Raw genomic sequence first — 22,491 nt, forward strand, 5'->3', positions numbered from 1 at the left:
TAAAATGTGTGGGGGGGAATAGTCAAAGCTTTGTGTCTACTGGAGGATGAGTAGGCTCAACACTTTTAGGGCCAGATTGTCCTTCATTTACACTCAGGAGTGCCTCTGGCCATTAAGGGAGTTCTTTATTAGACATACACTGCCTATAGCTGTTAGATATGGGAAATCCTATATGGAATTTGAAAGTATCTAATGAGGGTCACAGAGGGGAGAATCCAAGTCAGAGAATCCAACCAGATGTTTCAGAAAGGTCACTTGTATGACCACAGCTGCCTTGCTTAGAAAGTACAGTCACATGGGGAATTCCAAGCAGCATTTTCTTACAGTGGGCAACCCTATTAGTTCACTCTCCTGCTGTCTTCCCCTTGCCCTGGTTAGTTCCCTCATGCTGTCTTTTTTTCTCCTTTTTCTCCCCACCTGTGGTTCCAGCTACTGAAGTTTGTCCCAGAGAAGAGTGATATTGATCTGCTGGAGGAACACAAGCATGAAATTGACCGCATGGCTCGGGCAGACCGTTTTCTTTATGAAATGAGCAGGTGTATATATACTACATATAAATGTCTCTGTCTCTCTGTGTGGTGTATCTGTAGGCATGGCAGGAGGAGGGAATAAGAGCAGGGATGTTATTCAGAGTCTCCTATTTGCTTTTTCAAGCTGTTGTACTTGCCAGCTAAAATTGATCACAAGCCACTAATAGAAATCCCTTTATCAAGATATTCTGGCCCAGCACTGCATAAAATTCGCAACAGAGTCTGATGCCAAAGACTCATGTTGGTTTTGCCTATGAGTGCCCTTGATGGAAGGAAATATTGGAAGCTTGTTAGACTGAATAAATATATTTCTATGCATCTGGATTGTTTCTCTCTCTCTCTCTCCTTCCTTCCTTCCTTCCTTCCTTCCTTCCTTCCTTCCTTCCTTCCTTTTCTCCATTTCAAGTGAAATGACGACTGTTAATGATGGCCCTTAGCACTCTGCTGTACTATACAATATCTTAGTGCCCAAAGCCAAATGGCAGATGATGTTTCTTAAACTCTGCCAGCCACCTTATTTATTCCACCCACCGAGGCTTTAAAGCATCCTCTAGTTCAGGGGTGGGGAACATGTGGCCCTCCACCATAATTTCTGACCCCTGGCCATGCTGCCTGGGGCTGATGGGAGTTGGCATCCAACAACATCTGTTGGGCCACAGGTTCCTCATCCATACCCTAGTCATTTTAGGTTTTGTATAAATACTGACTGAGCTCATAGTGGCTTTGTTTTCTGGGGCTCCCTTGAAATATAACCCACATCTTTCGCTACTTTAGGATCGACCACTACCAGCAGCGGCTTCAAGCATTATTCTTTAAGAAGAAGTTCCCAGAGAGGCTTGCAGAAGCGAAACCCAAAGTAGAAGGTAAAGCGAAAGTTTTCAGAGACCATTGCAGGACTTGCAAAAAGATGCTGGGCTGTAGGCAACTGTGTCGTACTCAGAGTAAGCCCGTTGAAATGAATGAACCTAAGTTAGTGGCATTCATTAACTTCAATGGGTCTACTCTGAATAGGAATAGCATTGGCTGTCTTCCACTGGGTAGTGTCGCGGTCAGTGCAAGGCAACCACCGTGTGGCAGGTCCAGTCACAATTCTGACAGTGTAGTTTATATTGCCTGGCTCCTCTCTGTCTCTTTTGTTAGCTAGACCACCATCCTATGTGAGACCCACTATGTGTGGGTACCTCTGCCTCACTTGACAGTAAATACCAAAAAATTTCCACTTGCTGCAGCTTCTGGTTTTCACTTTGAATGGAAACCAGAAGTTGCTGTATATGCTCTTCACTGTAATGGAAAAGCTCTTTAGTGACATTCTTATACATTTTTGATTCTCGAGGGAAAATGACTGGGGCAGGGGACTTGGGATTTGGAAGAAGGATGATTGCCTCACATTTGCTGATTGAAATGGCACCACTCTGTTAACTTAAGGGAATTTCTTATTTCTCTCTTTCAGCTCTTCTCCTGGCTTCCAAGGAGCTCACACGTAGTAAGCGGCTGAAGCAGCTCCTGGAAGTCGTTTTAGCCTTTGGCAACTACATGAACAAGGGCCAAAGAGGAAACGCCTATGGCTTTAAAGTCTCCAGCCTCAATAAAATAGCAGACACCAAATCTAGCATAGATAAGTAGGTTTATTTGCTTACTTGCTTGTTTATTCCTTATAAATATTTTTATGTTGTTCTTCATTAAACATTCTCTGTTGGATGGGTGGGTCCAAGTGAAATATTTTTTGTTGCTTTTATAAAGAGATATGTTTGCTTTTTGTTTACATGGCTTTTATTAAAGAAACATAAATGCTGATGCTTAGCTAACCCTGAACTGGTGAGCCTGACTTCATGCCAGACATCTTGCATGGCATGTCAGTTATTCCAGATATCCTGTTTTTTTGCCTCATTCATATCTGTTTTTCTTAGGAACATTACGCTGTTACACTACCTGATTATGATCTTTGAAAAGAACTACCTAGATATTCTAGACATGCAGTCTGAACTACAGCATCTTCCAGAAGCAGCAAAAGTCAAGTAAGTTTGGGGCTGGGGCTGGCATTAAAAATTCAACAAAGGATGGGTACTAGATCATTGTGTTGACATTTGCTCATTCGGCAACCTGACTAGAGGCGACATATAATAATGTGTTGTAAAATAGGCTGTTAACCTGCAGTGAAAAATGGAATATGATCTGTACAGCATTAGTGGATAGATGTTGTAGATTCACATGATGCTGCAGCAATAAATCTGCTAGCACATTTGCAAAGCTAAGCAGGGTCCAGATTGGTTTCAAATTGGATGGGAGACCATGTGTTGAGATTGCTGCATTGCAGGAATTTAGGCTGCATGACCCTTGGGGCCCCATCCAATTCTACAATTCTACGTTTCTGCCACTTTTTATAGCCCAGTATACTATTGCATGAAAAGCCAACAGTTATCCCTCAACATTAGTAGTTTTCCATGGATCTTTATGGTCACTTTTTATTCAACTAATCAAAAGGGGTTATTTTACTCATGCCACAATGTACAATTCTTGCCTGGGAATAAGTCCCATTAAACTCAGTTTCATTTCATTTTCACTTTTTTATTACATTTTAATCTCACCTTTCCTCCAAATACTTCAAGGTGATGATCATGCTTCTCCCTCTCTACCCATTTTCTCCTTACAACAACCCTGTGAGGTAGTTTAGGTTGAGAGGCATTGACTAGCCCAAGGTCACCCTGGGAGCTTTGTGGTCTCCCAGGTCCTAGTCTAACACTCTTAATCACTACACCATGCTGGCATACATCAGAGTGGATGTGCATTGTATTCTGCTGTCAGTTTTTGGGAGGAGGGCATAATAATGTCAGTGGGGTGGAAGAAGCTGATCCTCTTTAGATGATTATTCTGGTGCTGGGTTCCTGCCTGTGAGTTAAGCAGGTAATAGTTAATCAATGGAATTCCTGCCCTGCCTTTCTGCACTAGGTGCCCAAGGTGACTTAAGAACAGAAAATGATTAAATTTGTTAAAAGATACATACTAAAAGAGGAGATAAGAACATAAGTCAAGATGTCAGGGAATGGGCAGAGGAGAAATGGTGGAGACTGCTTCCCCAGCCTGACCCTTCCAGAGAAGAAGGAGACAGTTCAGAATTACAACAGGGGTTTGAGGAAGGTTACAGCTCAGAGGCAGATGAGCAGAAAAGCTGGGAAATGGGAGAGGAGGTAGAGGAGGAGGAAGAAGAAGAAGCATCAGGGGAGGGACAGCTGAATGACTCAGTGTCTTCAGAAAGCATTCCAACCCCCTCCCCCCCTTCTAGAACCCGGTGGGCATTGAAAGTAGGAGAGCAGAGACCTCAAAGGCAAAAGGCTCTTTCTAGCACCCATAGCGATGTCTCATGAGGAAGTGGGAGAGACGGAGGGGGTGGGGTTTCACTCAGAGCAACACCATTACTAAAAGAGGCTGCATTTCTAAGCCTATCTCTGTGAATATTGAATAAATAGCATTGGTAAGAACTTTCCTTGTTCTATCCATTCCTGGCAACCTACCATGGGGGTTTGGATCCTCTGACGCCTGACACAAGCAGAATGAAAAACTAGTCAATAGCAAACAAATAACCAGTCCATTAGTCCCCCCAAGGCCTCTATTGGAAGAAGAGAAGCAGAAGCTCTCTGCTTTATTTAAAGCTGGCCATGCCATGTCAAAATGTTGGGCGCTTCAGCCTGCCTCCCCCATTTCATTTATCCAGAGGTTGAAAGGCTTATTCTCTTCTGAATAGTGTGGGATCTTGCGTGTGAGTGCAAGCAGCCCGGGGTCTGAACCCTCCTATTAAAAGCTCATGCAACACAGAATGGACCTCTTCCTGCCACCTCTAAAGCATCTGGTGTAGGGCTGGGGCCGGAGGCAGGATACCAGACTGGATGGACCAGCGATCTTTACTGCCTCACCAGTTCCTGTATTCCCATGTAACACTGCTCTTTTTGTTTTCAACTGCTGTATGTCTCTCTGTGTCTCCTTGCAGCCTGGTGGAGCTGGAGAAGGAAGTGAACAACATAAAGACTGGATTGAAAGCTGTTGAAGCTGTAAGTATTTCGTGCTTTCCAAATACTCACTCGGGAACTCAGGCACTGTGTTTTTGGTGAGAGAAGAACGAGCTTTTCTTCTTTTGTCAAGCACCGCCTGTTTCCCTAAAACCGTCTCCCGTAGGGCTGGGCTGATGATATTACCAGATGTACCCCTTAAGAAACTTGTTTGATCTGCTACTGAGAGCTGGGGGAATGGGAGTTTGACAAATGACATGCCTTAAAAATGTTGGAACATTTGCTTTTGCTTCTTTCAGAGAGGCTTGGTCTCTGAGCAGGTGTTTGGTGTGGCCTCTGTGGACAGGTCTGAACGGGTGGGGTGTAGCCTATGTATCAAATCATTTAGTAGCGGCCAAAACATCTGCCAAGGAGGGAGAAAGGCAGGGAAGCAAGCAGGTATGGAACTGGTGGTCACACAGCTGTACGGTGCTGCAATACAACCAAGGATGGGGGAAAACACTGATTCAATTTGTACTTGGCAAACCTACCTGATTCACTTTTTCAATATGTGAACTGAAGCTCAGCCATCCTTCAAAATTCACACTTCTCAGAATTTTGTGGTGCAGTTCTGCAGCCAAGTAATTGAATAAAAATGCATATAATAAACATGCATTTAAATGCATGCTTGTGAAAATAATATAAAAAATGTTCTTGAGTAGGGGAAACGGCTTTGCAAAAATGTGTATATTAGCAGACATCCACACTAAAATGCTAAAGGGAAGTCCATTGCTAGATCTTTTGCCATGACCATCTTACAGTTAGGAACCTGTAGTAACTTTCTGTGGCACTTGTAGCTCTGTGAATGAGTTGTCCCTTGCTGAGAATCCCTGTAGGCCAATCTGCTGAGAGTTGACTATTTTATTTTTTTATTTTTTTTATTTTTTTTATTTTTTTTTTACTTTGCCTTTTCCCTAATGGTACTCAAGGTAAAAATGTAGAAAAAGCAATATTTTTTTTAAAGAAAAATTAAGCATTAATATAAAGCTATATACAGTACATATATAAAATCTGCTTAAAACATGAAAACAATTACAATAAAAATAGCATGACACCAGACCTTTCATTAAAGCTGTCAGTTCTCAAAAACCTATTGGAAGAGGAAGGTCTTCACCTGCCAGCAGAAGGACGAGGAGGGAACTAGTCTAGTTTCTCCAGGGAGGGAGTTCCAGAGTCTGAGAGCAGCCACCAATGGGGCCCAAGATCCTTCAAATAGCAGAGGACAGGTGGAGCATTGTCCCTCACACCAAACATGGCTGTCTGTTTCTTTTCCCTTTTGCCCACCCCCTACTCTACAGGGTACAGCCTGGCATGTAGCTGCCTTACACCAGCTTGTTCTGTCCATCAAACTCAGTATTGTCTACTACTCTTGTCATATCCAGGGTCTTGGGCAGAGATCATTTGCATCCTATTCTGATGCAAAACACTTGCTTTACCTGTGAGCTGTGGTTCTTGCCCTCACTTCCCTAGCACATTTCTAGTTCAGTGGATCATGCATCCATAATGGAGCAGGGAAGGGACCTTGTAGTTGGTTGTTCAAAACAACCACAGAGAGAATTGCCTGCCTACTTTCTAGGGAGTGGCTCAGTCCTTTCATTTTCTACTCGATGTTATATACTTGGGGGTAATCACTGTAGAGCTCTGTTACTACAAGCCCTGTGAATAGAATCACACTGGACAAACAAGGAATGGAGCCAACGGGCTTTTGCAAAACAGAAAGACTCAGTCATACTGGGCCTTCTCTAGGGGATTGTGGTCTGGTGAACTGAATGTAGGACCTAGAGCCAAGAACACCTACTTTCTCCTCTTGGCTGTCCACTGGCTTTTCTGTGTGGCCTTAATAAAGTCATGCTACTTCTGCCTCCCACCTGTGATTTGGGATGACTCTTTATCATCATCGCTGTTGCAGCAAAAATACGTGAAGCAGCAAGAATCAGACATCATTGCAAGGCTAAATTATTACATTGTAAAGTTTATCATCCAGTTCATTTTATCTTATTAAAAAGGTAAAGGGACCCCTGACCATTAGGTCCAGTTGCGGACGACTCTGGGGTTGTGACGCTCATCTCGCTTTGTTGGCCGAGGGAGCTGGTGTACAGCTTTGGGGTCATGTGACCAGCATGACTAAGCCGCTTCTGGCGAACCAGAGCAGCGCACGGAAACGCCATTTACCTTCCCGCCAGAGCGGTACCTATTTATCTACTTGCACTTTGACGTGCTTTCACAGTGCATTATTTGCGAACACTGGGGGTGCTTTGAATAATCTCCCCAACTGAAGATTCATCTATGTTGGGTACTTTGAAGAGGAAAGAGTGTGATATTAATGTATGGATCTACTTCAGATGTTACAGATATAGTTGTAGTAACGTACTCCGCATGGGTCTGTGATATATATACCCGCTAATCCTGCAGTGTGTGAAGTGACCTTTAGTGGTGTTAGTTGTGTGAGTGCAGCACTCGGTATGGACCGAACACAAAATTTTACATTCATTCTCCCTGGACTGGAGAACATTATTGCTCCTGCATGAATAACTGGTGACATCAATAGTATCTCAATATGCTAGATAGCCAGGGAGTTAAGGTGGTGGAACCAAGTATCCCCTGAATACCCGGCCCCGTTTACACTGTAAATGACTTCTCTCAGTTTGACTTCTCTCAGTTTGCAGGTTCAAGATCGCTGTCAGTTGACTTAAAACACAACGTTCATGGGTTTTTAAATAAAATGCTATTGGAGCTGGCCTTTTTAGTTACAGTCCAAACATAACATGATCTTGTAGTAACTTCTGGAGCATGCGATGCGAGGACTAGAATGATAGAGTTAGAAGGCATCTTGTCAGTCACCTGGTCCAACCTCCTGCGAATGCAGGAAACCTACTATTTCAGCATCCCTGAGAAGTGGCCATCCAGCCTCTGCTTAAAGTCCTCTAACGATGGAGGACTTCTTGATACAGTTTGTTCCACTGTATTCATCCTTTTTCTTGTAGTTTAAACCCATTGGCTCAGGTCCTGCTTCTGGCAAGAATTTTTTTTTGGTTCCATCGCTTCAGCGCATTAAGCCAACAGTTGGCTGAGTGTGGTGTGCAAGCCAGGCCATTGGAAATGCTGCTCAGCGCTCGCTTCCACGGAATGAAATACTGTTCAGTGTGCATTTTCAAATCTCAAGTTTCATGTGGATTCACAGCGGTTGTGGCAGAGCCAGTTTGCATGATAAATATTGAGGAGGTCACTCTCAAGTTCTGACTTTGTTCCTTGACAAGCTCGCCCCACCTCTCTCCAGCAGGCACATTTCCCCTTGCATGCTAAGAAAGCTCTGTGTGCCCAGAGCTCCTTTGTGTTGGCTGTTTCAGGCATCCAAGAAATTACAGGATAGTTGCAGCTGTTGAGTGATAAACCATAGATTCGGTTTGGTTTCAAGCTTGTGAGTTGTTTGCCCAGTGTCCTTGCAGTACCTTCTCCTTCCCTTTCTCGGGCAACATCTTTTTCCCATTCATGCACCCGTCCCCCTCCCTCCCACCTCTGTTTAGCCTTGGCAGCCAGCACCTTCCCCTCTTGCTCATTCATTTCACTGCTCCCCCCACCCACTTTTGGCATGTAAAAATGCAGCACTATAGCAACAATGGAAGGCCCTTGTTGGGAGTGGACTTGATGGAGGGGGGAGGGAAGGTGCAACTCTTGACTGCGTTCCAGCGTGTTCTCGCCACAGTCCTGGCTCTGACAGTAGAGAGGGCTCTTCAAAGCCCCTTATTACAAACACAGGGCTAAAAATAGGTTCACAGTCAGCTGCTCAACAGAGGCACTTTGTAATCCTTCACTTCCCAGGGCTGGCAGCACCATTTTAAAAAATGAGACTTGAGTCCAGCTCTGAAAAACTTCACAGAGTGAAGCAGGCAATGCAAAGTATATCAAAATGCAAATTCATAAACACTCTCCATTCTCTGTGAGCCCTGCCAGGGCATCCATCTGCCTTGTTGCCAACTGTGTTTGTAGTTTTTACGACGAGTACTTGTTTTTAAACCTGCACTAACTCTGATAGTGTAGATTTTTGAGCACAGTGTCCTAACTTTCACTTCTGAATTTTGCAACTCCCGGTGAGAGTTGTTGTTCAGCAACACCTGGAGAGCCAGAGTCTCTCCCCCAAACCAAACTCTGTGCCATCTTAAAGAGAATATCTAATGCCCCAAACAATCCCAGCACAAGATAATGCTACAGTTAAAACTGGGGGTATTAGTAAGCCATTATTGTAGCCAGCGTGTTTCTTACAGAAGGAAAAGATTCCCTGCCCTGAGGATCTTGCAGTCTAAATGCTGATAGGAAGAGTTTGGAGAAAGAGAGGGGTGGCATGGGTAGCTAGCAAAACCTGACAAAGCACAAGTAAAAGTTTTTGGGGGCTCCCAGCTCTAAATACAAACAACCCCATAATATTTCCATGTACTGTATAGTTGTCCTTCATATCTTCCGTCTGCATCCCACCAGATTCCAAGGAACTGAAGGTGACATAAATGGAGGTTACCTCTCTCCATCCTCTAGGGATGGGCAGATCACGTCATTTCTGGCCCTAGTCAGTTTTGCAGATGTTAACTCATACACCCATTCCATCCCATTTCTGTATTAATTTGTGAATTTTTTTAAAATATGAAAATTTGAATACATGTTAAAACACATCAGTGAACATGTATTTTATCACAACTTGCAGTTGTCCTAATGGGAATCCAAGAAACTACTCTTTGCTCCTCTTATCTTCACAACAACCTTGTGAGGCCGATTAGACTAAGAGTGTGTGATGGGCCCAAGACTTGCCATTGAGCTGCATGACGAAAGGGCGTTTGAGCCCAGGTCACCCTATTTCACAATCTCAAACAGCTTATGGTGTTCAAAAGTCAGTCTGTGCTCGCTCAGTTGTGAGATCCAGTTCTCAAGGCGCTCACTGCTGTTCCAGGCAAATAAGTCCATTTGGCAGATAACCTGAATATGGAAGTTCAAGGCAGCACCAAACTGCCCATGCTGAGAACTGCAATCTCAGAAAAGAAAAGTGGAAGATAAACCACTATCTGATTAACGATTAGTTTCATTTGGTTTGGAGGAAATCCAGCGTGCTATAATGGTTGCACAACGGCAACAGAACACCCAGAGGTTAGAGCTTATGCCATGCCCATTATCAAGCCTTGTGGTGAATGGAGTTGCTTTGAAAGGAAGAGTAAGGAGCACTTGATACTGTCCTTGACTGACCTCCTGAGGTCATTCAAAGCACTGACAAGCTTGTTAAGAAAGAAACATGTCTTCCAAGTCACATTGGTGTAGGGTCTTTCACTTTTGTTGCAATGTGAAATAAAACTGAAAGTTGGGTACTTTAGACCCTGAATGTACTTCGTTGTTTTGATGTGCTGGGAAATACCCTGTGTGTGTTACCCTTAGCGCTTCCCAAGTGATTCAGGAATGTGCTGTTGTGGTTGTTTTTTAAAAAATCTTGTTTAATAGAAGGGGAAAGGATCTTTTCCTTGATAATGGTTAAATTTATGGTGTCTCATATGTTAGGCTTTACTTGGTCTGCAGTGTTTTGTTTCCTGTCTGCTTAATATTCCTCTTTGCTTCAGTCTACTCCCAGGCCTTCCATCTCTTGCCCCCCCCCTTCATCACCACTACTCTGATTTCACTGTGTACCACTGGTAGCCAAGATGGTACCCTACAGTTGTTGTTGGATTCCAACTCCCATCAGCCTCAGGCATTATGGCCAATGGCTAGGGATTATGGGAGAGCACTGCGCGTGCGCACGCACACACACACAGATAAAGGGAACAGCTATGAGACAGCCAGGCCTTCCCAGACTCTCCTATGGCAATGAATCATAGAGTTGAAAGGGACCATGAGGATCATCTAATACAACTGCCTGCAGTGCAGGAAAATTTTGCCCAACATGGGGCTGAAACCCACAACCCTAATGGAACCTGGATATGCTAGGTGCTGAGCACTCGGGCAGAATATTTTTTGCATGTTTGCCTGTATATCTCTGTAAATAAAGAGACTAGAAACTTGATTTCAAAAACAAAACAAAACGAACAGTTCCTGAAGATTAAGGGCCAGAACCAGGAGGACAGGTAAGCCACCACAGGGTCTCAGCCTGTGAACATAGGAATCAGTGGTAGAAATTTGATTTGAATTGCTATGTGGTCTGCCACCAGGATGTTTAAGAAGTGCCTTGTTTTGTATGTCTCAAGTCTTGCTGCTTCCAAAGCTGCCCAGCAGACACATGGCTGCTTGGTCTTAACAGTGTGGCTGCACCTGTTTTAATAATTTCACCAGTCAGTTGCTCTGATCTTCTTCTTTTCTTAGGAGCTGGACTACCAGAAGAGACGTATGCGGGAAGCTGGCGATAGATTTGTCCCTGTCATGGGCGACTTTATCACTGTAGCCAGTTTTAGCTTTTCAGAGCTGGAAGACCTTCTGAACGATGCGAAGGATAAGGTAGGAAAATGCTTTTTAAATGTTTGTTCTTTGATACGGTCCTCCAACCCAAAACACATACGAGGCATGTAACTTTGTTTTCATTTTTAATGGGCTGTTGCACAGAGCCTTTCATTGAGAAAGGAACCTTGTCTGCAGAAATGAAGGCTGCTTCTTTTCCATGGGACAATGGGTGGCTCTTTAATAAAGGTCTGTAATTATTGTTTGAATGGCACGTTTGATTAGATAAAGGTTATTAAACAGAAATGCTGTGATAATGCAACTTACCTACAACTTCCAAATCCAAATACATCCTTCAGTTACAATTGGATAGACTAATTTTTCATCATCAGAACTAAGGTCCCTTCCAAATATCTAGCAGTGACCCTCTTTGCCAAGATGAGTTCAGTAGACCCAAATGTACCATTCGTAGGTTACTTCTGGAAAGACAGGAAAGCACTGAAGAACTAAAACTGTGATAGCTAGCAAGGGTGCATATATTGGAAACTGGGGCTGGTAGTAGCTTCCCAATGTATCACCTGGAGCAAAACAGACACTTCTTTTTCCACCTGATAACATTTGTGTTCAGAGAAAAGCATGTACATCATGTCCCAAGAGGCAAATTGTAAAGCAGCAGGAGAGTAGACCTTCAATTTATTTGCTCCTGACTAGAAGTTGGCACTAAGCCTTCAGTATCTAGGGTGGGGAAGAAACATAAGAAAACGTTATAAAGGCACAAGAATGTTTAAAGGAGAACAAGTCATAATGCAAACAAGGTGTAACAATAGCAACGTGTCCTGCTTTGCTAGTGTGATAAAAGCAGCTAATAGCACCAAGAAAGTCTGTTACACCTTGGCCCATTTTTTTCTCTTTTATGTAAGGAGCTTGAGAAAACACAGGCCCTTTGGGTGTTGTGGTGGAACCTTGCCTGAGTGGCAAGGTTTCCTGATTTTCAGCCACTTCATATTACCCCTGAAGTTGGTGCTTTCTCTTATAAGTTGATCCTATCATCCTGCCCCTGGATGCTTTGGGCAGTTCTTGTCTCTGCAACATGTGAAATGCCCCTTCTTTCGTAGGCTACATCATGTAGGAATTCATATTTTGGGGAGCCACTGTTCTCTAACTCAGCCTTGTAGGACTGACTGTTTTGTACTAGAACCCTTGATATCTACCTACTGGAGTTTGGCGCAAAAGAATAAAAGAATTCTGAGCCCAGGAGTTTGTTTTAAATAACAGATATGCATTGAGCTTGCACACTTCTTCCATACAACCCCCCCCCTCCTGCGGGGGCAGGGTCGTTTGGTTGTTGCCTTTCTTAAACAATTGAGAGCAAGAAATCCTTGCTGATCTACTTCAGATCACCCAGAGACCCACCAGCAGATCCCAGGCTACCTTCTGCTCAGTCCTGCTCTGATCCAGACGCTTTATGAGCCCTTCAGCCTTGTGCTCTCATCCATTGCTTTTGTTGGGGTTGTGGAAAATATTTTCCTGTGCCATCTGATGTACACCTGTTATTCACCTCACTTTTAGTTTGCTAGTGAGTCTGTTTCAAATAGTGCACTGTGCACTATTAGGAACATGGCTGCTACTGCCATTGTAGAGATGGGGAGGGCAGGATTCGGTTCAGTTCGCATTGTAATGTGAACTTACCAGACTTGAACTTCCTGATGCGATATGTGGACCAAGCGGCAGTTATCTTTTGAAATTCAAACTGCTCCGAATTTTGTGGCGGAGTTAGCCAGCCAAGTAATGTGTACAAAAATGGATATGTTTAGGCAAAGTATGCATAAAAATCTTAGTGAAAATAACATGCAAAAATACACATATTAGGGGAAATTGCTTGCAAAAAAAAGTGCATTAAAATGTTGGATTTTCATGAGGACTTTAAAAAAAATCACAAACTGATGCAGAAATGTGGAGAAGGGAAGGAAATTTAAGATTGAAAAAATGAAAAACAGAGAGAGAGAGAGACTGAAATTGACAGATTCTGCCATGAGGGGAAAGCCAATCTGTTCTGATCTGCAGGGCAGCGCCACCCGGTGGTGCTCTCGGGTAATGGCGCTGCTGCCTGGGCCCCAGCTTGACCTTCCAAGTGCAGCGTGTTTAGCCAGCTGTTTAATCCAGCCCTGCTATCTTGTATCATGACACATGACAGGGCCTCACTCTCTACGTTATGTTGTTTCAGAATGTGCCACAGCCCAGCTCTGACCTTTTAAAGTTATAACTGTCTCTCTCCTCCGTGAGTGTGTCTGTTTTTCATGGCTAAGATGAGTTGCCTTGCAGCGCAAAAAACAAATGCAAAAGGGGGGAGGTTTTAATTTTAAAAAATGGGAAATGGAAATGTTATAAAAATGAAATACACAGAGTGTTTTATCTGGCTTTCCTCAAAATTAATGTCCTTTATCTTAAAGCAACAAGCCTGTTATTTCAAGCTGTCAGCTGTCTGTCTTTGAGCTCCAGGTTAATATAGGATTGGTTTGGATACTGTTCACATATAGCACTTTGCTTCCCAGACCCTTCACTTTTTGTTTGGTTTCTCTTCATTAACAGGACCTTTGTTCCTGGGTTGTTTTCTTGCTTCTATTTCTGTCTGGACCCAGTGGCCTGAGGGAATAAAATATATAATGAGCAAGCAAAAGGGAAGAATGAAGGAAAGTTAGCCAAAATTCACATTTCCCTGAAAAGGCCTGGTGTTAAGTGGGGATGTTAACCAAGCTCAGTTTCTAGGGTTATTTATTAGGGAAAGGGCACCTTATCCCTCATACAGAAATCTCCTTAGCCAGGGCAGGAGCTCAGTGGTGGAGCATCTGTTTTGCATGCAGAAGATCCCAGGTTCGATTCTTGGCCTCTCTAGGCAGGGCAGAGAGAGACTGCTGCCGGAAACCATTGAGAGCCACTGCCAGTGTAGACAGTGCTGAGACAGACGGACTAATTGTATGACTTGGAATATCACAGCTTTCTGTGTTTATATGTTCAGATTCTAAGAGCCTTGGGGTCAACCCGTGGCCTAAGGCCTTTCTCTTCCAAGCACATCACTGGTAAAACAGACTCTCTTTTAATCACAGCCGAAATCTTAATCGGTACAGTGTGGATGTTTGGCTCCTCATGCCTGATAGGGTCCTGCCATTTAATACTTTTCCATACTTGAGGACACAGCTGCTGCTGCTGTTGTTGTGAATTAATGCGGGGGAGGTTCCAAGATGGCAATGGCTTCGGAGCACCGCAGATAACAGGACTGTAATTAGCGTTGATTGCCACCCAGGGAAGTAATTTTTCCTTTTTTTACTTCTCTGCTTTTAAACTTACCAACCTACTGAGATTCTAACAGCTTCTTCTTCTTCTTCTTCTTCTTCTTCTTCTTCTTCTTCTTCTTCTTCTTCTTCTTCTTCTTCTTCTGAGAAAGGGCCAGACTACGGTTTGTGCTTACCTCATAGTGTGTAGACATTTCTTCTGTTTTTATTAATTCTATTACAGGAGCACAGGTATATGGGGGTGCCTTTCCTACCATAATAATATACCCTCCAACTATCTTCAGAAACTAGGGGCACTCTATTTTTACACCAGTAGAGTGTCCCTAATTTCTGAGACATGTTGTGAGGAATTCTGAGGATTTTGTTGTTGTTGCTGATGCTGATGTTGAGATCTACAGATGAAGGGTGGCATGCAAATTAAATGAATAATAATAAATAATGTTAAATGTGGGGCATAGTGAGGGGAGGATTACTTCTTTCTTTCCCTAGCCCCAATCAGAACAGAAACCATCCAGCTTTGGGCTTTAGGTGTCCTGTTTCTAGGAACACCAGTAGCACCGGCTTGTGGCAGATTCAAGGGAGGGCCAAAGAGCAAGGTTAGGTCACACTAACCTTGGGCCAAGTCTAGGACAACAAGGGGGAAAGTCTGTATGGGTGATTTCTGCTTAGATTGAAGCTGGGAGAGGAGAAGTAAGACTTTCCTTACTGCGTGCTATGTTTGCAGTAGGAAATGCACCATAATTAAACCAATTAAAATAAACAAAGTAGTTATGCAGTATAATGCGTTCTTGACTTCCAAAGACTACCTCTGAGTTGTGAGCTTTGGAGAATCATAACATAGCCTAGTGAAGAGAAACAGATCCTGCAAAACAATAGTCCCTCAACACAGCGGGGAATGCCCATATCATACCCCATGGCATGTGCTTTACAATGCCTGAGAACCTGAGCTGCAGGTTACCCCGCATAATGCTTAATCCAGCTCAGCAAATGAGTGCTTTCCGTCTATTTGTGCTAGCTATGTCAGTATCTTCCAGTCATGTATCCTTTCCATCACTTGGTGCAATTTGTTTCTGGTGTTCCGAGGATTAAGAATCCAGGGTTTATTTTCATCCCAAACCAGATTTAATCATACTGGGGAAGGAGAATCAGGTTCCTGGTTCTGCTAAGCTAATTGAAGTGTCTCCCCACAGCAAAGCCAATCATGTCTGGAAGTGGCTGCATGCACCTTTGCCAACATAATGTTCTCAACGAGAGATGCTTAATTCTAATTGCTATAACATGCCCCATCAATCTGTCACTCTGTACAATCATGTGCGCAGCTACTATTCTTGAACCAAGTTCCTTTTCAGCTTCTACTGGAGGAGCTCACAGCTTTCACTCCTCATCAAGCCCTGAGCTGCCTTTGGAGCCAGGAAGGGAATATTCTGTCCTTAACAAAACTGGAGCTATTTCTCATGCTCACTTTACTTTCTTGCTTTCTTTCTCCACCCCCTGCTTTAAAAATAAAATAAAAATAAAAATTATATATGTATGTATGTATGTATGTATGTATGTGTGTATATATATATATCCCCAGATGTGTTTCCCAGGGCCTGAAATTGCTCCATTCTCAATGGTCTCTCTGTGTTTGTTGAATCAGGAGTGCTGTCTCCACCATGGAAACTTCTTGCAACTGGCCAGTACGGACGGAGGCCAGAATACTCAGAAATTCCACGATACTGTTACTTTTAGCAAGAAAACACTCATGAATGTGATTTTTATCAACACTAAAATGGGTCTTGCTTTAAAAGCTTTGGCCATTAAACTGAAGAACAGTGCCAGTCATTGGAATTAAACACCTTTCTGTATATGGATCTGGCTTAATGAGCACTGAGGCCTAAATGGGAAGGAGCAGAACATCTCACCCATCATGATGTAGAAATGCACTGCCTCATCCTTGTTCCCAATGATCTTCCCCCAACCTGCAGGTGAAGGACCCCTGGTCCCCTCTTCCAACCGAAGAGGAATGTAAATAATGTGATTCCCCCATCATTATCTGATTATCTCCCTCTGTCTCTCTCCAGTGGGTGTTGGGAGCTACTGCTTTCCTGGCACACCATAAACAGGAAGCAACAACAAAACTACATTTACTTTGTGTATTACAAAGCAAAAAAGCAGTTCCATGTTTCTGTGCTCACAGACTGAGGGTGTAATGGCAGAATCAGGCATTCTCCTGATTCATGGTGGGTTCTGGAGTCAAGGAATTTGGCAGGCGGGTATGCATAGTATCAGCAAGCAGCATTTACAGGATGGGGACAAAAAGCCATGAGTACAGAGAGAATTTGTTCCCAAGTGTTGAAACACGTCTGAGAAGCATTTCACAGCTGGGATCAACAGGATCCAATGAACAAGGAAGGGGGACCAGAATTCAGCAGGTCTTCTGAGCCAAGGAAGTGCCAGTACAAACCAGTAAGTCTTATCAACCAGGGTTGCCTATACTGTACAGCCTTAGAGTCAGACACAGGTCAAATTTCAAAATGCTTTTAAGATGTCCAGGTCTAATTTCTGTGTTATCTAGAGCAACCACTCATTTCTTAGTCCTCTTTCCAAAATCAAACTGCTGAATATGCGAGTTACTGTGGAAGTAAATGATGCCTAGGTTGAGGTTTCATTAAATGATGTTGGAATGGCCAGATTTATAATAGTCACGAACCTCAGGCTTCCCTAAGAAAATATTAGAAATCCTAACCACCAAATACCTTTCCTCAACCTACTTTGGCCATTCAGTATGGGTAAAGTAGTCTATTTTTAGCCCGTCACTTAAAATCTTATAGGCATTAGTGGATGATATATTAATAGAATTGACTGACGTGTGCAGGCAAGCAGAACAAGACTGAGCAATCAAAGCCCTAGTCTCCGAATGGTGCTGTAGACCAGCGATCTGGCTGTGAAACAGACTGCAGTCTGCTCGCAATGAGAAGAATATGCCCCTAGCAGAGAGGCGCTTGAACACACAAAGTTGTTGGTCAGTCAGAACATCTACATTGGGTGGCACATAGTTTGGTTGTTACTTAGATTGATTTTACTTGTGGTATTGTTTTATTGGGAGAGCCAGTGTGGTGTAGTGGTTAAGAGCGGTAGTCTCGTAATCTGGAGAACCGGGTTTGCGTCTCCGCTCCTCCACATGCAGCTGCTGGGTGACCTTGGGCCAGTCACACTTCTTTGAAGTCTCTCAGCCCCACTCACCTCACAGAGTGTTTGTTGTGGGGGAGGAAGGGAAAGGAGAATGTTAGCCACTTTGAGACTGCTTAAAGGGAGTGAAAGGCGGGATATCAAATCCAAACTCTTCTTCTGCTGCTGCTTTGAAATTCTTTTGTGTTTTGAGACACTGCATATAAATTTAGCAAATGAAAATAAATATGGGAGTCAGTACAGTGGTACCTTGGGTTACATACGCTTCAGGTTACAGATTTCGCTAATCCAGAAATATTAAGAACTTTTCTTCAGGATGAGAACAGAAATCGTGCTCTGGCGGCGCGGCAGCAGCAGGAGGCCCCATTAGCTAAAGTGGTGCTTCAAGTTAAGAACAGTTTCAGGTTAAGAACGGACCTCCGGAATGAATTAAGTACTTAACCCGAGGTACCACTGTACTTAAAAGGGGAGGATAAATATTCCCTAACATTGAAATGGCTCAGATATTGGTAGAGTAAAGGTAAAGGTAAAGGGACCCCTGACCATTAGGTCCAGTCGTGGCCGACTCTGGGGTTGTGGTGCTTATCTCGCTTTATTGGCCAAGGGGGCCAGCGTACAGCTTCCGGGTCATGTGGCCAGCATGACTAAGCAGCTTCTGGCGAACCAGAGCAGCCACAGAAACGCCGTTTGCCTTCCCACTGGAGCGGTACCTATTTATCTACTTGCACTTTGACGTGCTTTTGAACTGCTAGGTTGGCAGAAGCAGGGACTGAGCAATGGGAGCTCACCCCGTCGCGGGGATTCAAACCACCGACCTTCTGATCGGCAAGTCCTAGGCTCTGTGGTTTAACCCACAGCACCACCCGCATATTGGTAGAGTAGGGGAAGGCAAATATACAGCTGTTCTTCTGAATGACAGCCTTGCATTTGTCACCATATCTAGTTTGGCCTAATAGAAGGATCTGTGGAGGGACGAAGAAAGCAAGCAAGTTCAAAGGTTGGGTTTATTTGTTTTGAAAAATAATGGCTCAGCCAGTTTCGAGATGGAAAGGGAGCTGAGTGGCATACAGTTCTTCTCATGGTACACAGAGGGTGCTTTGCTGTGTTCCCCTTTGCATTTTGAGCATTTAACCATTTGCAGGAGCAACCATGCCCAGTCTTGATGGCATCTCACGGAAAAGAAATGACCCCTGTGTTATCCTTGACCATGGCTTCTGCCATATGAAACTCTGCATTGCTCACTTACATAAAAGGAAGCATAAGCCCACAGGCATTGCTCCAGCTTTAGTAGCACTGCAGCATAATGTCAGTGTTTTGGGGATGAGCGAATGACAGGACACAAGAAACGAAGCAAAGCTGTCTGTGGTGGTAAAGATTTTGAAACCCCAGGGAGATCACCATTTGTGAACTCAGATGAGATTATTGTGTCATTTCTTGTAAGTCAGGCAGTTTCTGGAAAGAAATTGTGGCAAGCTGGGGAGTACACAAGCAAGCTCAGTTTGTAATGCACACAGGGTTGCAGGGTTAAGGGCCTGTTGTCAGGAGGATGCACTGGAAAGGGAGGTTTGTACATTTTGTGTCCAACAGAGAGGCTTATTGAGGTGGTGAAAGTCATGTGTCATGAATAAGCTTGTTCATTTCTTCAGCTGCTGTGAGGACAAAACTATCGTGTATCTCATGATGTCCATATCCATGGGGGTGTGGTGGTGAACCAGAATGCCAGGGTCCATGGAGTGTATTAAAAAATGGAATATTTAGCAGACCTAACAAAACAAAAAAACAGATGTAGGGGTAAGGATTGGTGAGGAAAAATTCAATGATTGCTGTGATTTCACCAAATCTAAATCATGGCTGCCTTGTGACAGATGCATTATCAGTTGGCAGCTACCAAATGCTTCTTTTAGCCTCTGCATTCTCCTTTTAAAAGAATGAGAGTAATGTCTCCACACTGTCCATTCTTATTTACTATGCTCTCCCCACCCCCACTCATCAACCACGTGGTCTAGCCGCTGTTTCATTTCTCCTAGGAAACAGCCTTTTATATTGGGTGTGAGGTCTCTTAAAAGTAATCGCCCAACAAAAACTCTGTATCAAAATGCTGTGTTGTTCCTGTAAGAGCCTCTTAATTCTGGCTTTGTAGGTAATCGGGAGGGAAAGAAGTTGGGCAGAACCTGGGTGCCGTTTAACCGTTGCCACCGCTGCCACCAGCATTTCTGCACTGGGGTTCAGAGTTGAATTTATAGCTAAGGTTTTGACGTACCTGACCTCCTTTGTTGTTGTCGTATGAGTGTGTGTGTGTGTGTGTGTGTGAGAGAGAGAGAGAGAGAGAGAGAGAGAGAGCACAAACCACTGCTCAAGCCTCACAACTGACAGCCTCAGTATCAAATTCTTACAAGTCAAAGCTTATCCCAAACTCCTTCTGGCGCCCGTTTGCTTGTTCTAGGAGAAATGTTGCCACCAGTTCTGGCTCACTTGCTCATTACACCAAATAAGCAATGCAGCAAATGCTGGCAGCCACTTTATTGTGTCTTAAGATGGCCTCATGATGAACGAGAGCTGAAGCCTTAGCTGCTTCATGCTTATTGTGTGGCCTGCCCTAGACTTGGCTAGCCCAGCTCTCCAGACTGGTGAGGCAAAGGGAAAATTAAAATGACAAACCCAATCCCTTGGTCTGCTGGGCATAGATGTGAATTTTCACTAGCAATAAAAGGGGGGGAACGACACATTTCACTTCATAACACACTTGTGCCTTTTCTTTCCCATTCTAATTGCTGTGTGTCTGTGCGTTTGTGGTTTGTTTGTTTTTTTAAAAAATCTTTCTTCCTTTCCCTGACAGTACGCCAAGGCGCTGAAGCACTTTGGAGAGCATGAGGGTAGGATGCAGCCAGATGAGTTTTTTGGCATCTTTGACACCTTCCTGCAGTCCTTCACAGAAGCCAAACAAGATCTGGAGAATATGAGGAAGAAGAAAGAGGAGGAGGAGCGGAGGGCACGCATGGAAGCCATGGTGAGGAGGACTCGAGTGTGTTGGAGCAAAAAGAGAGCTTTCTCTGGGAAGTCGTTTCTCCCAGCATCTTGGGAAGTCTAAGGACAACGTGTGCAGAGGGACATGTCTTCCCTCTCTGCACTCCCACACACAGTGCGGCCAGCTGCCCTGCACCATTGACCCATCTGAGCTCATATCCTGCCTGCCTGTTGGCCTCTCATTCATGCTCTTTGCCACAAACCTTCCTTGTCCCAAGTGCTCTGTGTGGTAAGAATCTGTCCCTCTCACCCACCTTTCAGCACCGCAATGTCTACATGCTAATAGGAGACAATGCACACTGTGCCATACAGACAAGAATGAAAATACAGTGGTACCTCGAGTTACAAACGCCTCAGGTTACAAACTCCGCTAATCTGGAAGAGTTACCTTGAGTTGAGAACTTTGCCCCAGGATGAGAACGGAATTCCCGGCGCAGCAGCAAGAGGCCCCATCAGCAAAAGCATGCCTCTAGTTAAGAACAGTTTCAGATTAAGAATGGACCTCCAGAACGAATTAAGTTCTTAACTTGAGGTACCACTGTACTGGCTGTTTCCAATGAGGAACAGTGATAAATACCAAGGGAAGGTTCCAGTGTTTGCCATAGGAAGCATGGAGAGTGACAAGACGCAAACAGAACAATTCATGATTTCCATTGAATTAGATTTTAATAATAGATTAATAACAGAATTATTATTATTATTATAGATGATGAAAGGTACTACATTCCATTATTTGAATTTAATGGCATGACATCCCCTTTGACCTCTTCTGAGTCCAGTGCTTCAGCCCTTGACACCAGATATAGAATCTGGCACAACAGTCCTGTGGTTCTAGCACTCAACCATTCCCCTCCCATTTCTGCTGGACAAAATGTAAAAATATGGGTAGTCCAATTACGGATCTCCATGCATACAGCTGGGGCAGACTGTTGTCTGTTACCTTATGCAAGAAGACACCTGCCATGCAATTGATTTCTTACTTGCTGTCTTCCAAGAGCTATTGCAAGCTGCCTTTTGGTTTGGTAGAGCCGATTCCTTCAGCTGTGTAATACACCAATTCATTCCCTTTGCTGATTCTGCCTCCCCGGGGGTTCATGTGAACTGACCTCCCTCTCCTAACCTTACGGCTTTCCCAAGCCTGAGAACAGTTCCTCAGCATTCTTCTGCCTCGTTTCATGTTGCCAGCACTTTAACCCTAGCAGTGATGGTCACTCCAGCCTTGCTAAGAATGAGGGCTGCTTTTCCGAGTCCCCTGTGAAAACACCCTTGTTTTCTCCAGCTTAAAATGAGCTGTGGGGTGATGTGGGGATGTAGGTCTATTTTCAAGAAACTCTTTCCCAGTGAATTAGTATGCAGCTGTGCGTGGTTTAAAATGTCATGAGCCCATAAGTGTGAAACAACAATAAGGAACAGTTTTAGAAGTGTTGAAAGGCAGACTGTCAAACACACAACTGGAATGGGAGGAGAGGGCAGACCCCTGATTTTCAGGAAAGAGAGGCACTGGCAGGCCCTCTGTACTGGAATTTAGGAGGGGAACAGTGGGGGACAGAAGGACTGTGTGTGGCCAGGGCAAAAAAAGAAGCCCTGGGGTTTCTGGGTCACAACTTGGGATATATTCCTGACTCCAGTGAAATCAGTGGGGTGTTATCTACTGAGTTCAAGTATAGTCAGGGTCACATTTTGACACCCACTTCCTGTGTGGGTGGGAGGAGGAATGTCTTTCTCTCCCTGTCTATTCCTCCCAAACATTTAATCACACAGGGACGGCCTGGATTTGAGGCAAAAGGTCCTGCTTCGCTGCTTATGTTTTCATCAGCAAGAGTCACATGACCCCCAAAGCGACTTTCACAATCACTGCTCCTTTATTCACGAGTTGTCACACTGGCTTTTATAAAATTGACTCATAAGTGGATTGTGGCTTCCAGCCAGAACATTCGCTTTCAAAGGGGTTTTCTCCACGTCCATGCTCACTTTCATTTTAGATTTGGCCTTAAAGGAATGCCCCTTTGCTTTCTGAACTCATGGGGAAGATACCCT

General features: G+C 44.0%; 1 protein-coding gene across 10 annotated transcripts in view; it reads left to right on the forward strand.

The window, feature by feature from the left end:
* DAAM2 (dishevelled associated activator of morphogenesis 2) overlaps positions 1 to 22,491 on the forward strand; it is a 216,917-nt gene that overhangs the window by 187,518 nt on the left and 6,908 nt on the right. For all 10 annotated transcript variants that reach the window (XM_083497181.1, XM_083497178.1, XM_083497174.1 and 7 more), the window contains 7 exons: positions 430 to 536; positions 1,305 to 1,393; positions 1,981 to 2,149; positions 2,438 to 2,545; positions 4,513 to 4,573; positions 10,898 to 11,029; positions 20,267 to 20,437. In XM_083497181.1, coding sequence (XP_083353307.1) covers positions 430 to 536; positions 1,305 to 1,393; positions 1,981 to 2,149; positions 2,438 to 2,545; positions 4,513 to 4,573; positions 10,898 to 11,029; positions 20,267 to 20,437 — 837 coding nt within the window. The remainder of the gene's footprint in view (positions 1 to 429; positions 537 to 1,304; positions 1,394 to 1,980; positions 2,150 to 2,437; positions 2,546 to 4,512; positions 4,574 to 10,897; positions 11,030 to 20,266; positions 20,438 to 22,491) is intronic.

This window comes from Podarcis liolepis (assembly GCF_965112155.1).
Source record: "Podarcis liolepis genome assembly, chromosome: 3".
NCBI lineage: Eukaryota > Metazoa > Chordata > Lepidosauria > Squamata > Lacertidae > Podarcis > Podarcis liolepis.